The sequence below is a fragment of the Echiichthys vipera genome, assembly GCF_963691815.1.
Source record: "Echiichthys vipera genome assembly, chromosome: 4".
Lineage (NCBI taxonomy): Eukaryota > Metazoa > Chordata > Actinopteri > Perciformes > Trachinidae > Echiichthys > Echiichthys vipera.
The window spans coordinates 954,048-974,010 of record NC_139829.1 but is presented as its reverse complement, the minus strand read 5'-3'; the positions used below and the strand labels follow the sequence as shown (position 1 = coordinate 974,010).

The window sequence follows — 19,963 nt, the reverse complement described above, 5'->3', positions numbered from 1 at the left end:
AGGTTTTTATTTAGCCTCATTCTCTGAAATTAAGCAAAGTAAGCCATGAAATTATCTGATGTGCTAAATAAATTAAATAACTGGCCGATACATATGCCTTTATAAAGCAGTCCCCAAAGTTATTTCAGTCAAAAGCAACTGGACTTCGTTATTTGTCTAGGAAGACGTTTCACCTCTCATCCAAGAGGCTTCTTCAGTTTGTGTACGCAACTGACCAGGCTAGGACTAGTCCAACTAACTAGTGTGGAGATCCAGGTATTTAACCTCTCACAAGACCGAGGATGTCACTGGAACCCTTTGTGCTCCAAGTGCCAATGACCGCCGTTGAAGTGACAGTCGTTGGTTTCGACTTCGTTAGTGCTCTATTGGGTCTTCAACGACAGCCATTGGATTCATAGGAGGCCATTTGTGAACAGTTGTTCTTTGAGGTTAGATTGTTGAATCTCCTGGGAGGGGTGAAAGGGCAGCATTGTAAATTGGAGAAAATTGATGTCTCAGACCTCCTCCTCTCAGACAAGGGTAGATGCACAGTTGTTCTGAATACAACTGATTACCAGGCAAAGATCTCTGCACTACTCAGTGACTCTAACACTTACGAAGCTCTAAAAACGAGAGACCCTACCAGTGGTTACAAAAAGAAGGTTATAGAGTGTCTACAGCAGCTACAAAAAGAAGTAATTGACAAATCACAATATTACAGGCTCTATCCCCAGGGCTAAACCCCCTGCTTATATGGACTCCCAAAAATCCATAAAGAAGGGGCCCTGCTCAGGCCCATTGTCAGCAGCATAAATTTGGTCACCTACAACATTCAGAATCAGAATCAGAATCAGAATCGGAAAACCTTTAATGTCCCGCAGACGGGGAAATTCTTTTGTCACAGCAGCAACAGAATATGACAAAATAAGATAAAAAATAGCAAAAATAGATAAAAAATAGCAAAAATAAGCAATTAAGTTAAATTTAAAAAGGGAAGAAATAGAAATAGACATATGTACATATTCACATGATGTAGTGCAGTTGTTCTTGTTTTGTTTGTTTGTAAAAATGTGATACAGAGTGAATAAGTGTAAAAAGCAGAAGTGCCCATAGTACAGGCATATTGCACAGTGCAGGGTACAGGATGAGGTCAGGGGCCTGTTTCACAAAGCAGGTTTAGTGAAAACTCTGAGTATGTTAACCCTGAAATGAGGGAAACTCTGAGTTTTCCGTTTCACAAAGGGAGGTAACTCAAACCAGAGACAGAGGGGTAACTCTAGCCTGTTTCACAAAGGGAGGTAACTTAAACTCTCGGTCAGTTACCATGGTAACATGCTCCCTGAAACTAACCTGGTCGGGACCAGGTTTTTCTCAGAAAACCTTGAGTTTCTCTCTGTCTCCGCCCTCTTTCAGCCACACACGGTGTTTCATTTCCTCATTCATTCAGTCAGCGGGCGAGTTTTGGCGAAGTATAGTTCTGCTATAGTTCCGTCTGTTTTTTCAGAAAATCACTGCAAACATCAGTCATTAGAAGTTATATTAGGTGGCGACTATTTCACTACCATGGCGTGTCCTTCTGATAACAATCCCGTGGATGAAGCTGCAGCATTACTGCGCAGTGAATTATATATTGGTCGGGAGATGATTATCAGACTATTGATTATAGATGTTCTTGCATTTCCAGGCAATTCTCTGTTTGAGCGGTACCGTTTCATATCACAGCAGATATTCTGTGTTGTGCTGCGTTTTTTTGCAAACGGGAGTTTTTGTATACAACATATAAAAGTCATTCAGTAGGCCTACATTAGAAGTTATATTAGGTGGTGAATATTTACACTACCATGGCGTGTCATTTTGATAACGATCCCGTGAATGAAGGTGACGCATTTCGCAAAGAGAATTAAATATTCGTCGGGAGATGATTATAGACGTCCTTAATATGCTGCAGCCATAATTACAAAATGAATGAAATGGATCTTTTGAGCAAGTTGAATGTATTTGACTCAGCGTTTCTAAATATAATTCCAGCTTTTCTTGCAATTCATAGGTTCAAAAGTGTGTGCTTTTAGTTGGGTTACCGGTATATTAACTACTCCTATACTGTATAGCCTTCTGATCCAGAATATCACCTATAATGCGAGGGGGCTGAATACGGCACAACACCGTTTCATGTCACAGTCCATCTCACCCCTCCTTACATTTCCAACATTAACAACCAGTAATGCTCTCATATCACAGCAGATATTGTGTGTTGCGCTGCGTTTTTTTTGCAAATGGGAGTTTTTTATACAACATTGATATGTTGTATAAAAAACAGCCACTTACGGTAATATTTACTTTACGATGTAAAACCTGCTCAAAATGAGGCGTCACCATGAGACTGTGCTGAGGTTTTACCTGTTTGAAAAATGTTTTTATGTTTCATCTTAAGCTGCGCTTCTCCCCCGCGGGGTTGCACTTAAATGAAATAAATTAATAGGCTCCCACTCATGCAGTTCCCCCTGTGATATTACTGTGATTGCAACTGGACTACATTTAAACTTATGCACTGACCCGAGCCGCAATGTCCTCCAGCACCGTCTCCCTCTCTTTTGCTGCAGCAGCGGTGTAAACCTGCTCAAACTCACCGTATGAGCGCATTAATATTTCCAATTCCAGTTGTAGCGTAGCCCTTCGCTTCCCCGTTGCCATGGTGACTCGTCGAATCAGGGCTCCATTGATGCTGTCTTTTTTTACTTGTGGTGCACGCGCTTAACTCCAGGTCAAACTACTCTGAGTTGATCAACCTAACGCAAATCTGCTGTTCTGGAACCGAAAACTCAGAGTTTCCTATCTCAGAGTAGATCAACTCAGAGTTCCGGGTTAGACTCAGAGTTTTTTGAACCTGCTTTGTGAAACAGGCCCCAGTAGTCTATTGGGAGCAGTGCTGATTGCAAAGTCTGACAGCAGCAGGAAAGAAGGACCTGCGGTACCTCTCCTTCGCAGACTTAGGGTGTATCAGTCTGTTGCTGAAGGAGCTGCCCAGTGCTGTGAGAGTGACCTGCAGGGGGTGGGACTCCTGTACCAGCAGGGATGACAGCTTGTCCAGCATCCTGCTCTCTCCCACCACCTGCACTGAGTCCACAGGGCATCCCAGGATGGAGCCGGCCTTCTTGATAAGTTTATCAAGTCTCCCCCTCTCTGCTGCTGATATGCTGCTGCTCCAGCAGATCGCTGCGCTCTGAGAATGCAGGGCTACTCGTCGTTCCTAGAGTCTCCAAAAGTAGAAGTGGGGCTAGGGCTTACAATAAGACTTTATTCTGCCTAATTATGCTGCTATAGGCCTAGTCTGCCGGGGGATAATACTTTTCCTGATACTCTGAGCTTCTCTCCTCTCTGTCTGTACCATTCATGTCTCATCAATGCATGTTACTAATTCAGCTTCTTCCCCGGAGCTGTTTGTGCTTTGTCGTCTCGCAGGTCTCTGCTGATCGTGGTGGTGCCTGCTGCCGTGGTCCTACATAATGCTTCCTGCTGCTATTATCACTGTTACTCATATATACTATCACTAGTTTAATAAACTATAAAATTTGTAGCTGTACCGTAGCTGCTATTGCCACTACTCATCAATGATCATGTTTGCCACCATAATTATTATCATTTTCATATTCTGTCACCTTAGCTGTGCTTGTTTCTACTATTCTGTTGTATCAACTGTCTTAACATATACGTTATATTCACATTACTATAAATATTATTATAGTTACTGTTAGGCTTTGCTTGCATCTCTGGAAGTGTGTCTGTCTGTCTCTCTCTGTCCATCTGTGTGTCTTTTCTCTCTTTCTCTCTCCTTTTCTTCCTCCCCAACCGGTCAAGACAGATGGCCGTCCTCCGTAGAGCTGGGGCTGTCTAACGTTCCTGCCTGGGGAAGGTTTTCGTTGCCACCGTACTCTACAGAGGAATTGTTGGGTCTGTGTAAATCATAAATAAACCTGTCTGATCAAACCTGTTGAAAAACAGGTTCATGTTGTGCACCCACGTCTGATCCCCCACAGCCTGGGAGCCTGGTGTCCTCTGCCCTGAGATAGTTTTTAGGCTTTTCCAGACTCCGCTGACGTTCCTCTGCTGCAGCTGGTTTTCCATCTTCCTCCTGTAGCTATTCTTCCCCTCTCTGATCTTCTTCCTGAGCTCCCTCTGCACAGCCTTCAGCTCCTCCTTGTTTCCTGACCTAAAGGCCTTCTTTTTCTCCTTAAGAAGGGCCTTTATGTCAGGATTAATCCAGGGCTTGCTGTTAGAAATACACCGTACAGTCTTGGTGGGTACAGTGTTATCAACACAAAAGTTTATGTAGTCCGTTATGCAGTCTGTTAAGCTGTCGATGTCCTCCCCATGAAACACACAGTTCTTCCCACACAGTTGAGTCAAAGCAGTCCCTCAGAGCCTCCTCAGACTCCTTAGTCCATGCTTTAACTGTGCGGACTTCCACTGGTTGCCTGTTTACAAGGGGCTTGTACACAGGCAGGAGATGCACCAGGTTGTGGTCAGATCTTCCCAGGGGAGGGAGGGGGGATGAGTTGTATGCCTCCTTGATGTTGACGTACAATAAATCCAGCGTTTTATTGTCTCTGGTGTGGCAGGTGACATACTGTGTGAATGTGGGCAGAGTAGAGGACAGAGAGGCATTATTAAAGTCCCCAGAGATGAGGAAGAGGCCAAGCACATAGCCAATATCCTGGCACCACTGGTGGGCAACGCCCCACACCACATCCAAAACTCCCTGGACTTTGTGAACAAAGTCTTAGACTTAAAAATGGATCCAGATGAAACCATGGTATCCTATGATGTGACTTCCTTGTTCACCTGTATTCCAACCATGGGGGCTCTTGCCACAGTAAGCAGTTCACACAGGACAACTCCTTACACACTCGAACAAAATCTAAAATCAGACCACATTTGAACACCACATATTTCCACTTTAATGGCCCTTTTTACAGACAAAAACACGGCTGTGCCATGGATTCACTAGTTTCCCCTATTGAGGCAAATCTATAGGGAGGTAGAGGACAAGGCTTTGAACTCCTTCAAAGGAATAACACCAAGCCATTGGTTTAGATATGTGGACAACACATGGGTCAAATCCAAAGAAGTGCAAACTTTTAAAGAACATATAAACTCAGTGGACAGAAACATCAAGTTCACCAGAGAAGAAGTCAAGGACAATAGTTTGCCTTTCTTAAACTGTGACGTCCATATGGAGAATGACAGGAGCCTCCACATTGGGGTATACAGAAAACCCACTCACACAGATCAATATCTACTGTTTGACTCCCACCAGCCCCTGGAACACAAGCTTGGAGTTATCAGAACCCTGCAACAGCAGCTGATAACGTACTCATCAGCCCCAGCTGGACCTTCATGAAAACGGCAGCTGATTCCAGAAAGACAACCAAAGTGGTTGAGAAAGAAAAAGAAAACAAGAGAAACAACATAGTCATCCCATATGTGGCTGGGGTATCAGATAAACTCAAGGGGATTTTCATCAAACACTGCATCCCTGTGTATTTTGAAACCCAGTAACACACTCAGACACAGACTAGTACATCCAAAGAAAAGAACACCACACACCCACAAAAGCAATCTGGTTTATGCTTTCAATGCAACGAGGAATGCAAAGATCTCTACATTGGAGAAACAAAATAACCACTGCATTGACGCATGGCCCGACACAGGAGAGCTAACTCCTCAGGCCCGCTGTCCACTTACATCTCTATGAGAAAGCTCACTCATTTGATGACAAAAATGTCCACATCCTGGACAGAGGGTTTGAAAGAGGAGTAAAAGCTGTCCATGTAAAAGTAGAGAAACCACCTCTAAACAACTTATCTCCAATTTACAACGCTGCCCTTTCATCCCTTCCCAGAAGATTCAACAATCTAACCTTGAGGAACTGAAGTCAAAACCAACTTCCCACCAATGACAAAGGGTTCCAGTGACATCATTGGCCTTGTGAAAGGTTAAATACCTGGCTCTCGACACCAGATAGTTGGACTAGTCCCAGCCTGGTCAGATGAGTACATGAACTGATGAAGCCTCTTGGATGAGAGGTGAAATGTCTTCCTAGACAAATAATCACTTCAGTCCAGTTGCTTTTGCCTGAAATTGCTTTGGGAATAACGATGACCTGGAAAAATGAGAACATTCACAGGCTTTAATAAAGCAGATACTTGAGGTGAAAATAGCTCTGCTAAGCATGTATAGATAGTCACGGGAAAGAAATGTCCTTTACAGTAAGATTAGCATAAAAAAGAGTGTCACAACTTTATTTTCTTCAAAACTACCTTGGACTGTGTGGGGATTTTTAATTGTTAAAAGTGTTGTTATAACTCACTTTGTACAGTTAAATAAACATGATTTAGCATGCTTTCCCATTATTATCAACTTAACAAAGACGGCATAGTTAAAGGGTGTTGCAGATAAGCTCCAGTTTAAAACTAGGTGCATTAAAATGAGGGGGTCAGCCCCCTTGAAGGCTGGATTCTTCAAAGTAGGGAGTGTTCTTTATACAGGAGCTGGTGGTTCTTTGGAGGAAATGTGTGCCCAGGGAATGAGAGCCAGTCTGGGAGTGATGAAACCAGGAACCTGGGACTATCACAGCAACATTCTGAACCAATCACAACAGCTCAATGACTTTATTGCTGTTTAAATGCTTTGCGAGGACGGCTCTCTCTTTCTGTGCTCTTGCAGGCTCTGGGGTTGCACCAACAGCTTGGCTGAGAGGCAAGATGACTGCAATATCTGACGTCTGAGTGAGAGACCCCTGGCCAGGCTGAAGATTCTTTGCTGTTATTTTTTATAATAGACTTTTTAAACTTTGAGAAGTACTCTGCTTTTCCTTGAGAAGAACACGGAACCCGTGACCCCGACGTGATGAAGAAAAAGCGGTAGATAATTGAGCCTGAGCCTCTGTTATAATAACCAAAATCTGCATAGGTAGACTAGTGTGTTTAGAGTATGGAGGAGTGAAGGGGAAAGTAATTGGATTTCTGATACAAATAAATGTTCCCTTGAGAAGAACACAAAACTGCAATGAGAACTCTTTGAAAATAGTTGTTGGAGCATTACGAAAAGGATGTCCTCTCGTAACGAGTGTCCACTCACCCTGTTTGTATTTGAGGATTAGGTCCCAGATGGCCCTGCGAGCGTAAGGGTCCACCCCCGCTGTGGGTTCATCAAGGATGACAGCCCTAGAGCCGCCAACAAAGGCGATGGCCACGGACAGCTTCCTCTTCATCCCGCCAGACAAAGTCTGCACCAAGCTGTGGCGCTTGTTGGATAACTCCAGGTCAACAATCATCCTGGACACACACGCACACACGCACACACGCACACACACACACACACACATACACACACACACACACATACACACACACACACACACACACACACACACACACACACACACACACACACACACACACACACACACACACACACACACACACACACACAGCTGATTCAACTAGTCATGTCAGTTTGATATAACAGTTATACAGTATCTATAGTACCCACTGGATAGCTAGTCAGAGCAAGTAAAACTTTAATTTATCATTAAATGCATAATGCATAATCTAGACAGATCACATAAACAAATAAATGTGAAATCACTTCAAATGAACATTACAAAGAAACTGCAAAAATACAGCTAAAAGCTAAATACAAGTGCTTTAGGAGCCCAGATTTTGTGCATCCAGGCTACTGATGGCTGTTCAAACTACAGATTTTGTATCCTTTTGTCCTCTCAGCAGGAACTGTATATACAGCCTGAAGGTAGGAGCCTAAACTCCCTGTGTCGGGTGATAGTAAGTTTCCACAGCATAAATCCCATCAATGGATCAATAGAGTCATTTTATACTCGCCAATCTGATGTCTCCCTTCTTCGGTTTAACACAAATGTTTTAATTCCCCAATTCACCTAAATCACGATTAATCTACTTTGCTGTTTAGTTACGGTCAATGAAACAGTATATTACAGAATACAAAAAGAAAATACAGATTGCCCGTTGATGATTTTTTTCACGTTCAGACCTTTCATATCAGGGCCAACAAAATTTTACCATTATGGATATTCCACTGACAGTTTCACACCGTCACACAATGACCATTATTTTTGAACCCACACTCATCTCTACATGCTAGAAAGGCTCATTATTTCAAGTGTACCTTGAATAAAGTTAAGTGGTCGCAATTCCTATGGGTGGGGCCAAAAAGACATGCCTTTGTAACAAGTTTAAATGCTGAGCACAGTTGCACTGGTTTTCATCATTCATAACTGGACTGAACACAGTGTTATTATATGTGAGACATGGCATTTAATACAAAGTTTATAATGGTCATTATAACACCTCAAGGGCTCTGTGATTTTCTTGAGGAAATAAAGTGACTCTTACAGAATACCTTTCCCAACGATTACATGCAATCTGTAACACGTATAATGTCCACAGCATGGTGTCAGAATTATGCCCACTTAGCCACTTTTTATGACTTTCTATGGAAAACATATTTGCGGGAAGTGTTGATATCCATTGACTGCAACTGAAAAATGGAAGTGGAAGCAGCTGGAAATGAAAGTAAATAAAAAAGTATTTGTGTTGGAGAAGAGACGCTGGAAGCAGTAAGTGGTGCCAGGCTCTGCTGTTGTATCTTTTTGTTTATCACTTACTATCAAAGAAGTGTTGAGTGTATTGACTGGTGAACAGCTGCTGTTGCAATAAATAACGGTCCTTGACTCAACAAAAAAGAACTATAAATAGTATACTTTTCAAATTAGCTTCGACACAGAAATCCTGGCTGTCTCTAATTGTTCATTTGTGGAGAGGAATTTAAACCTGTTTAGTATTTTTATTGTCTGTTACTAATAAAACACTAAGTTTGTGAATGTTCTCACTTATCGAGGTCATAGTTATCCCTAAAGAAATTAAAGTCGAAAGCAATTGGACTTGGCTGTTGGTCTTGGAAGATGTTTCACCTCTCATCCAAGAGGCTTCATTAGTTCATGTATGCATCTGACCAGGCTTGGACTGGTCCAACTATCTGGTGCGGATATCCAGGTATTTAACCTCTAGTGAGGGCGTTGCACAAGGCCAATTAAATAAGAACATGGATGTATGGTAAGAGATGGCCAGCAATCATTTTTATGGAGCCAATTTTTATGTGCTGTGACAAGGACTATAATGCAAAGTGGAAAGATATTGAGAAGGTGGGGGCAGATACATCAACCCAGGCCCTGATCGGCAATCTAAAAGGAATGAAGTTACTACAAGAATGGATAGACCCAATAACGCTACACACACTGACAATTTGGTTTGATTGTTTCAGACAACACAAATTAGAGACATAAAATTGTTACGTTGGTCTGATTATGATGATGGATTTAAGTCAGGTGTAAATGACTAAAACCTCAGGGACTGGGGTGGGAAAGGACTCACAGCAATGTGTAAAATAATAAAGAATAGACACATAATGAGCTTCCAGGAGCTAAAAACGGACTACGGCCTTGAAAACAAAGACCATTTCAGATTTCTACAGCTGCGTAACTATTTTATAAAGGAAATACAAACTGTAAAAAAAACCTGAATGGTGTAGTTGATGTAATGATCAGGACATACAATGGAACCAAACTAAAGGCAGTTTCAGAACTGTACCGAAACTTAAGAGACTCAGAAAATGTCTCCATTAATTGTCTTAAATTAAGGAAGAGTGGGAGAATGAATTGAAGATCAACATTACTGTAGAGGAGTGGCAGAATATGTGTGAAGCACAGCACACAACAACAAATTCGATAATATGGCAGGAAGCCGGGTGGAAAAACCTGACCCGTTCTTCATCACTCCAAAATTAAAAAGTAAACAAACAGGCTCCCAGCATGCATGTTGGCGTATATGTGAGGAAAGGGAAGCGAATTATACACACAATTTCTGGGGACGTCAGAAACTTCACCCATTTTGGGAAAACACAACACAACATAATTAAGGAAAGCCTGGGTTATGAAATACCTAAAGAATGTAATGTCATGTACCTTGGAACCTTGAATCACTATGTCCTGGTCAAAGATAGAAAGTTAATAAAAATATTACTGGTCACATGTAAGAAACAACAATAAAAAGGAGATGGTATAAGGCCGAGCCACCAGCTGTGAATGAACAGTTAGAAATCATTAGAGAACTCCAGAACATGGAGGGAAAGACTTTGAATAAAGGAAAATGTTTGCTTGACTAAAAGGGGAGAGGTGGACATGGATGGGAATACTTTAAATTTGTCTTATTCATTTTTCTTTTCACTTGAATCTGTATACAGTGTTATCTAATAATGGACACATGCAGCCACGACTGTTGTACTTTCTTTCTTTTTGTTGTTCTCTTCTCAGTTGTATCTGATTTTTGAAGCCACTTAAGTTATATATAAAAAAAGCATAAGTAGACATGTACTGACTTGTCCATCTCCTTGCGTATGTCTTCTTCAGCCATTCCTTTGAGTCTGGAGTAGAACCACAGGTGCTCCTCCACACTTAACTTGTCAAACAGGACATTGTGCTGCGGACACATGCCCAGGTTCTGACGAATCCTCTCCATCTCTGTGCAAATGTCATGACCATATATGGTGGCAGAGCCAGAGGTGGGTGGGAACAAGCCTGTCAGGATGGACCTATGACAATGAAGTGTATGCAGTCAAAAGAAGTAGCATTGGTTAAATAGTCAGGGAATTCAAGCTAGATTTGTATGTTGTACAACTTAATCTATTGGATTGTACAAGCTTATTTGATTTTTTTGGGCATGAATCGCTCTAGATAATGATTAACCTTAGGTAACTTAATTGAAATAGTACTGATAATCTAAAAAAAGTACTGCATAGTTAAAGATGAGCATTCAAATGTAAATACAAAAAATACAATGTAAATTCAAAACTAATAATAAACTGAGTGAGAATGGAACAAAATAATCAGCAGCAGAGAAGAAGCTGCTTGTGTGGCTGAGCTCTGTCCAGAGAGCTAGCTGAGTGTCATGGGGTGTGAGGGCATCTGTCACCTGGCCTGGAACAAGCAGTTCAAAAATATTCATCAATACAATAATTAAGACTTTTGTGAAGTTGGTGCGTTGTGATGGACAGACCTCAGATCTTCTCTTCACAGGCTAATGGATCCAGTGTAATTGCACCTTTACTGACATAAATGATTGCTAGATAAGCCTGTGAATGTTCTCATTTGTCCAGGTCATCGCTATCCTCAAAGCAATTCCAGTCAAAAGCAACTGCACTTGGTTATTTGTCTAGGAAGACGTTTCACCTCTCATCCAAGAGGCTTCATCAGTTCATGTACGCATCTGACCAGGCTGGGACTGGGACTGGTGACAGCAACAGCAGTTCTTGTAAAATCAGTGGCAAAATGTGAAGAAGAATGCCAGCAATAATCATTCAAGGTATTATCATTCAATAAGTACCTGTATACCTCTATACAGTTGATTTTATTATTGATAAAGCCCACCTTTTCAGCTCAGCCTTTTCAGACTTTCAGCTCCTCTCTGAGTCCTGCCACCTGCAGAAGTTTGCTGACGATTCTGCAATTGTTGGCTGTGTTAGTGAGGGGAAGGAGGAGGAATACAGGGGTGTTGTGGACTCCTTCGTTGACTGGTGTGCAGCTAATCACCCGATTCTAAACGCCACCAAGACTAAGAAGCTAGTGGTGGATTTCCGCAGGAGTAAATCTTCCCCCACACACATCTCCATCAACGGCGTGACTGTGGATGTTGTCCAGGATTACAAATACCTTGGAGTATACCTGGATAACAAACTGGACTGGTCCAAGAACACTGAGGCTGTCTACAAGAAGGGCCAGAGTCGTCTCTATTTCCTGAGGAGGCTCCGGTCATTCAATGTATGTAACACCATGCTGAGGATGTTCTATCAGTCGGTGGTAGCCAGTGCCATCTTCTTTGCTGTTGTGTGCTGGGGCAGCAGACTGAGGGTAGCAGACGCAAAGAGAATCAGTAAGATCATCAGGAAGGCTGGCTCCGTCCTGGGGGTCAAACTGGACTCTTTGGTGGCGGTGTCTGAGAGGAGGATGCTGTCTAAAGTGCACAGCATCCTGGACAACAACTCTCACCCTCTCCACCTTCTGCTGATCTCCAGCAGAAGCACCTTCAGCCACAGACTCATTCTCCCCTGGTGTAATACTGAACGCCGGAGGAAGTCTTTTCTTCCGGTGGCCATCAAACTTTATAATTAATCTCCCCACGGTCAGGTAAGGAACAGTGGAGACACTGTATCCTCAGAAAATGTCACTCTGTCACTTTATATCATCACTGCATCACTTTATTCAGTTGTGCTGTCACTTACTTCAGTAAGTAATGCTGCTACACTTTACACTGTCACTTTATATCACCACTACATCACTTTATTTAGTGGTACTGTAACTTACTGCGGCTACACTTTACTGTGCTTTACTGTAACCTAGTTCTGTAGGAAATGCTGCTACATTTCACTGTGGTTTACTGTAACTTATCTCAGTAAAATGCTGCTACACTTTACTTTACTGTAACTTACTTACTTCAGTAAGAAAGTCTGCTACACTTCACTGTGCCATACTGTCACTTAGTTCTGTAGGAAATGCTGCTACATTTTTAACACTGTTATCACTTATCGCTCCTTCTCACTTATTTAGTTTGTACTTATTTTATTTCAATCTGCTGCTAAACTGCACAGTGCGTATTATTGTATATTGTATATACCTACGCTTAACCACAATGTCTGTTGCACTCTGTCACACTTAGTTAATTGTTTGATTTATTTTACGTTAGCTTTATTTTGATTTGATTATGTTAGCTTATTGTTACTCTGATCCTTTCCCACCTTTGTATTGAAACTGTTGCACAATAATTTCCCTCGAGATAAATAAAGCTTCTCCAATCTTGAATCTTGAATCTTTTCTAATGAGGATTTCAGGAATAAACTCTCCTATCCATACTTGATATGAAAAGATTCCTTCCTAACTCACTAATATAAGCGATGGGTGAACAACTCCACACCCCTTATTCTATATAAGAATATATTCTTCTTTACTTCCGGTTTGGCTGGCGTGGAGTAGACCGCAACTATTGCCAATTTCACGTTTCAGGACCCCGAAAGTCACAATAGTAACATTTCTACAAATAGTAATATTTGTCTCGTTGGACGGAAAAACCTCAAAAATATGCCGACGTATGTGACCAGACAGACTGTAAAAGACAAGGGGGCGAAGGTTAGCACCGCAAACGAGGCAGGTGGCAAGATTAGCATTGCTTACCTCTGGGAAGCGCACCGTACAGCCCTATCCGCCAAGTTCAAAGTACTCTGTGACATGGCTCACCGCACGCTAACCGAGAAGCCGAGGCCAGGGCAGAGAGCACGGCCAGTCATTATCAGGCTGCACAGGTACCAGGTGAAGGAGAAAATTGGTTTTCCACTGTTTCCTCCGTGGGGGCGAACACACCGGGATTTGTCTCTGGTCCACCGCTGGGGGTGCTGCCCTGTGGATGGCCCTGACCCGGGTGGCTTGAGAGCTCTACACTGACTTTTTTTTCTTAAAGAGTTCCTCCTAAATCAGCAAGTTAGGAGTTACTTTTAGCCTTAAGATTCTTGGGTAATATGACCTGTTAGCTTTACCTTTGGGTGTTGCTTATTTCATAAGGATGGATATTTAATTTTATAGAAAAAAATTGCTTGAGATTTGAAGCCAAGTTTTTCATCATCACACACAAGCACATGCACATTTGTCCCCTCACATTGTAGTGGTCTTGCCAGCGCCGTTGTGTCCCAGAAAGGAGACTACCTGGTTTTCATGGAGGTTGAGACTCAGTTGGTTGAGGGCCAGTTTGCTGCCAGTCTTGTACACCTTGGTCAGTTTATCTATACACACCACCAACGACAGATGGCTTGGCTCCTCCTCTATGCCCCGTATCACCTCTGTAGGTACAATGTGAAAAGAGGAAATAAGAATGACTTAATATAAAAATAGCATCCATCAAGCCTTTTTGCACCTCTCCATCACAATTTCTGTTCTTATTTTGTTTCCATATATCCTCTAAATATATGGGCTGGAGCCAATCCCAGCTGACATCGGGCATGAGTCAGGGTACACCCTGGACAGGAATCCAGTCTATCGCAGGGCACATAGAGACAAACAAAGACAGGCAACCGCTCACACCTACGGGCAATTTAAGGTAATCAATTAACACATGCATGTCTTTGGACTGTGGGAGGAAGCCAGAGAACCCAGAGAAAACCCATGCAGACGACAGTGACATATGTGGTAGCATATGTTAAAAGAATTTTACTATAGTGGCTGGCCAGTTAATTTTGGTCTTCGTGGGTTTCCCATGTCCCCTTCATCTGTCAATCAGACACTACCTGCCACAGAGAGATGCATGTGGCTGCCGTGTTTTACTGCTTACTGTGGTCAAGGTGAGGAAAGGGGCAGGTGTGAAATTATAATGGAACAAAACAAAACACACAATATTCAAAGGAGGAGCTGGAAAACGCAAAATTTTCATTTTCAGTCGAACGTCCAGCTCTTTCTGGCGACACATAGGCTGTCCCCAGCACTAGCAGTGTTGAACCCACTCAGTCGAGTAATGTGGATGATGAGACAGACAGTGACACCCCAGAGCAGCCAGCATAGTGGCCTCTGCCCACTCAAAGATGCCCTAGTAATATGATGATAAGATAGTGTTACGAGCCCAGAGCCTTTGTCTCTGGACTGACCTTTCAGAATCATTTGAACATCGGTGCTACCTAGCGAATGAGCCTGCGTTAACATTCGTTTTGTGGGAACCACTGTAATCAAGGATGTGTCAGCAACATAGGGGGTGTGCATAAATTACCTGAATGTGCCATAATGCCATAATAACCCTCCTTATTAGTTAGTTCCATGTGAAAGTTGTTATTTTGAATGTTGAGTGATTTCCTCTCTCATCACATTATGTTGTTTACTTTGGAGGATTATAGTTACAGTTACAGTTCAGTAATGTGCCCTCGAGAATGGTCTTGAGTAGGCTACAACAACAACAAGATTCTTAAAACACAACCTACTAGCCTGCAGCTAGCTTGTTAGTGGTGTCGTATGATGGCTGTGGAACATATTGTGACCCGTTTCACAAAGACAAGAACACCAAATCTAATCATTCCTAAAAATCAATCCTCACGTTAACTTGACAGCTCCAAAATAGATTGCAGAAATCAGAAAATACATTATTGCTCAACTGTTTCTCAGTCAGTAACAGAAGTCTGTTGTACTGCATCAAGTCCAAGCTCAAGTTATGCATCATTATCGACCTGCTGTTGTCAAACGATGAGCAAATTATCAGAAAGGATCGTGTCAATGATGGAAACAAAACAAACAGCCTCTTCATTGCAGCACAGTCATGTGCATTATTGAGCAGACTTCTGCTGAGCAGCAGTGTTAACAAGCTTTTCATTAATAAAGTTGGTCTGATTGATTAAATCACAATGTAGCATTCCTTTCTTAACTTTTATCCCTGATAATGTGATGTTTTATATAGGGCTGGGACTTTAACACGTTAATCTCAGTTAATTATTACAGATAAAATAATACAACAAAATAAATAACAATTAATCACAATTTATTTTTGCACTCAGTGCGGAACGTTGCTCATTGCAGGATTTCCCGCCCGACCCGTAACACTGACGCACAGGACGCAACACGAGAGAAATGAAACTGATGAAAAGCGAGATGATGATTTGTTGCTGGGTTCAGTGGGGGGACATTTGAGACATTTGAGAAATGGAAACATGGCTAAGAGCACGGTTGGGTGAAAATTGTGCAAGAAAGAATTCACCTCCCACTGGAGCTCTCCAGCCTCCGCTCCACCCCAATGCTGAACATGTTGCAGCTAACGCTAGCACAGACAACGCTCCTGAGGGACTGTCATTAGTTGATGAATCTTTTTTGTTTCTGTGGGACATTATCCTAAATATTTTTGCAATGTTAGGTCTCCACTTTTCTTGAATATACCATACTAAGCACGGTTTCATTTTTATAAACCAAAACAAATATGCTTCCGACGTAAAAGTTTGCAAAAAGTTAGTGCTCAGTGATAAAAAATAAACACACATTTTGTTGTTTAAATTCATTGTTGTGTGTATTTATTAATTAAGTCATATACAAAAATCCATTTAAATTGAAAAATGTTGCTTCTTGTGTCAAATATTGATATGCAATTAATTGAGATTATTAACCAAAGCCTCTAATAAATTTGATTTTTTTTTTTTAATCCTGTCCCACCACTAGTTTTATACTTTGGTTCAATAAAAGAAAGACAGGTTCAGAATCAACAATATGTGCTATGAGCATGGGAATATTTAATGAAGATGGCTCAAAGCACAATTATTACAATTATTGAGCTGAAGAACTGTTTCAATGTGCAAGGTCGCACATAAGGATTTCATATGAACGTTCCTTTCTTATCAGCTTTTGTAACAACATGTATCACTTATTTAATCAGTAATTCTGAAATGCATTTTTACATATATACATACAGGATTTATTGATGACAAACATGTACTCATACGGTAGATAAGGGAATTTCCTGGATTACAGATGTTCCTCCTTTCATTTGATCTGAGCCCTGCATGAATGCAGTGGCGTCGTTAAGGGGGGTCGAACGTGATTTTTTGTGTTTATTTTACTTGCTGCAGTAGCTGCAGTGCCCACCAGGTAACACATGTGGCAATGGGAGAAACGAGATAAAAACACTTCAGGAATGAATCACAGCACTCTGCCGGACTTTCACATTATACTTACACATTACAGAGTCTTAATTTCATAGTGGACATGTTATGTGTTATGGCAATAGACGTATAATAAAACAAGTGAACAGACGCCTAAACCCTTTATTGAATGAATGAATGAATTAATTAATTTTATTTTTGGTTATACATCAGATGTTAAATAAATATAAATATTTTTACAATTTCAACCAAAAAAAGGATTGGGCTGAAGCCCATCCTAACATCACAGTTCTAACTGTTTAAACACAACATATTTACTTAGTTTACATATTTGATTAAAAGTATATTTATTTATACTTAAATAAATTAAATTATTTACTTACTTTATATACATTTAAACATATTATACATATGCATTAATTATTTCAAATTTAAAGGTCTTTTTAAATATTGGTCGTGTTGTAATTACTTCCAGTTTATCGTTAAGGTCATTCCACATTTTTACACCAATAACGGACATGCAACGGTTATACATCAGATGTTAAATAAAATGACATAATATTTTGACAATTTCAACAAAAAAAAGGATTGGGCTGAAGCCCATCCTAACATCACAGTTCTAACTGTTTAAACACAACATACATACTTAGTTTACATATTTGATTAAAAGTATATTTACTTATACTTAAATAAATGAAATTATTTACTTACTTTATATACATTTAAACATATTATACATATGCATTAATTATTTCAAATTTAAAGGTCTTTTTAAAATATTGGTCGTGTTGTAATTACTTTCAGTTTATCATTAAGGTCATTCCACATTTTTACACCAATAACGGACACGCATCTTTGTCTAATGTTAGTTCGTGCTTTTCTTGTTTCAAATCGAAGCAGTCCTCTTAAATTATAGAAATTGTTTCTTAATTTAAATAAAGATTGAATACCTGTAGGAAGATCTTTTTTTACAGCTCTGAATAAGATTTCAAGTATTTTTAGCGTGACTATATCCGTAAATTTTAAAATATTAGATTTTATGAAAAGCTCCTTAGTAGAGTCATGGTATCCCACTTTATTGATTAGTCTTATTGCCTGTGAGGAAGTGAGGAATAAAATATATGCAAACATTTCATATTTAACAAGTGTTTAGTTTTATAGGTTTTTTTTATAGTAAGTATACCAATTGTTTTAGATATTTTACTCTTGATGTATTGAATATGTAGTTTCCAGCTAATCTGGTGATCAATAATCACCCCCAAAAATCTTGTCTCGTAAACCCTCTTTATGTTGATCCCATTCCAGTACAATTTCCAATTAGAATTTGTCATACTGGGCCCAAAAATCATAAATTTAGTTTTTTTTCATTAAATAGACTAGAATAGAACAGAATAGAATTACTTTAATGATCCCAGACTGGGAAATTATTTTGTAACAGCAGTAGTGGGTAAGCAAATTAAACACTTGATAAGCCTGTGAATGTTCTCATTCGTCCAGGTCATCGTTATCCTCAAAGCAATTTCAGTCAAAATTTTCAGTCAAGATTTTGACTGAAATTGCTTTGAGGATAAACACTTGATAGCTTGTTTAAATCAAACTATTTTTTAATTAAAGTCAATTCAGTTTCAACCTGCTGTATTAACTGATTTATATTATACCCAGAACAAAACAAATTGGTATCATCTGCAAAAATCACCAGCTTCAAAATTTTAGATATTCTGTAAATATCGTTTAAATATAGAATAAATAATTTCCTCCTCAAAACGGAGCCCTGGGGATCCCACAAATTAGAGTTTCAAATTGTGATTTTGTTTGATCGACTTCAACGTATTGAAGTCTATTTTTCAGATAGCTTTTTAGCCACGCCTCTGACACCAGATTAATTGCATTTCTTTAACAGTAATTTGTGATCAATGGTATCAAATGCTTTTTCGTAAATCTATAAATATGCCAATTGTGTTTTGTTTGTTGTCAAGAGCTGAGGTTACATTTTCTGTTAAATCCATTACAGCTTGGGATGTCGATCTATTACATCGAAACCGGTTTCGAACCCACTTTGAATTTTCCTATCCATTAGGTTTAGAAATATATTATCGATCAATATAGCACTGTCAGTTGTGATTCTACTTGGGTACATTTCAAGACCAAACATATTATTTACAAAATCTTGTTTTGGTGTGTTCACATGATTTCAACAAATCCATATTAAAATCACCACACACCAAAAGACTTTTGTTAATTTGTGGAGTTTAACTCTAATATTTTGCTATTAAAATCATCAATACATGATCCAGGAGTTCTATAGATACAACTAATTATTATACTTTTCTTTGCCGATTTATTTTGTATCTCAACAGAAACACACTCTAACAACTCATCAACAGCCATTATCATACTCTTAATAATAATGTTATACACTTTTTTCACAAAAAGGGCAACTCCTCCCCCCTTTTTGTTTTTCCTATTTTGTTTAAATAAATCATAATCTTCCAGTTCAAAATCAAACTCCTTATCATCACGGCGCCAGACTGTTGTTCTCATTTACGTGGTAACTTCTTGTCGGTTGGCTCCCGTTTCTCGTTTGATTGTATTTTTCCTCCGTGTTGGTTTGTTTACTAATTATTGTTTCTTTGTTCTTTTCCCTTGTCGTTTCCTGAGATCCCGTTCCCTTGTCCAAATCCCTGTCTGTTCGTCTGATACCCATTCCTGTTACCCTCGACCGTCTCGTCATCCATCCGTGTAGTACTTTTACCCCTGTAATTGGATCCCTTTGTTTTTGTTATTAAATATTTGTTTAGTATCATACTCTGTGTCCTTGTCTGCATTTGGGTCCGGTTCCATTGTGTTATACCCCAGACCGTTCATGACAGAACGTACTGGTATCCTCTCAGGGTATCCTGCTCGGTCAGCATTCACGGACGCTGCTGGATCGGATCACATCATTCCCGCGTCATGCGTTATGGCCGCTCTCACCTGGGAGATCGATATCGAACATCGGCCATGGAGACGACATCCCTCTTGGTGGACCATGTTTTTCGACTCCATAGGATCCCTTTGTGCCCGCAACCCCTCGTTGTGGTCGTCTCAGCTGTCCTGGGTGGAATACTCCCACAATACTCCCCTTTGAGGCTTCATTGGGTTACTTACCTCCTCTCTTTCCAGCCCAGGAGCCCGAGATTGCTGTGCCCTCAGTCCAACATCATCTTCGGAGGGTTCGTCAGATCTA

General features: G+C 40.4%; 1 protein-coding gene across 1 annotated transcript in view; it reads right to left on the bottom strand.

The window, feature by feature from the left end:
* The window catches only part of abca2 (ATP-binding cassette, sub-family A (ABC1), member 2), a 423,663-nt gene that overhangs the window by 192,325 nt on the left and 211,375 nt on the right, over positions 1-19,963 (bottom strand). Inside the window, exons 20-22 of the mRNA XM_083912406.1 lie at positions 13,773-13,953; positions 10,450-10,662; positions 7,117-7,313 (exon numbers count right to left, since the gene is read on the bottom strand). Coding sequence (XP_083768532.1) covers positions 7,117-7,313; positions 10,450-10,662; positions 13,773-13,953 — 591 coding nt within the window. The remainder of the gene's footprint in view (positions 1-7,116; positions 7,314-10,449; positions 10,663-13,772; positions 13,954-19,963) is intronic.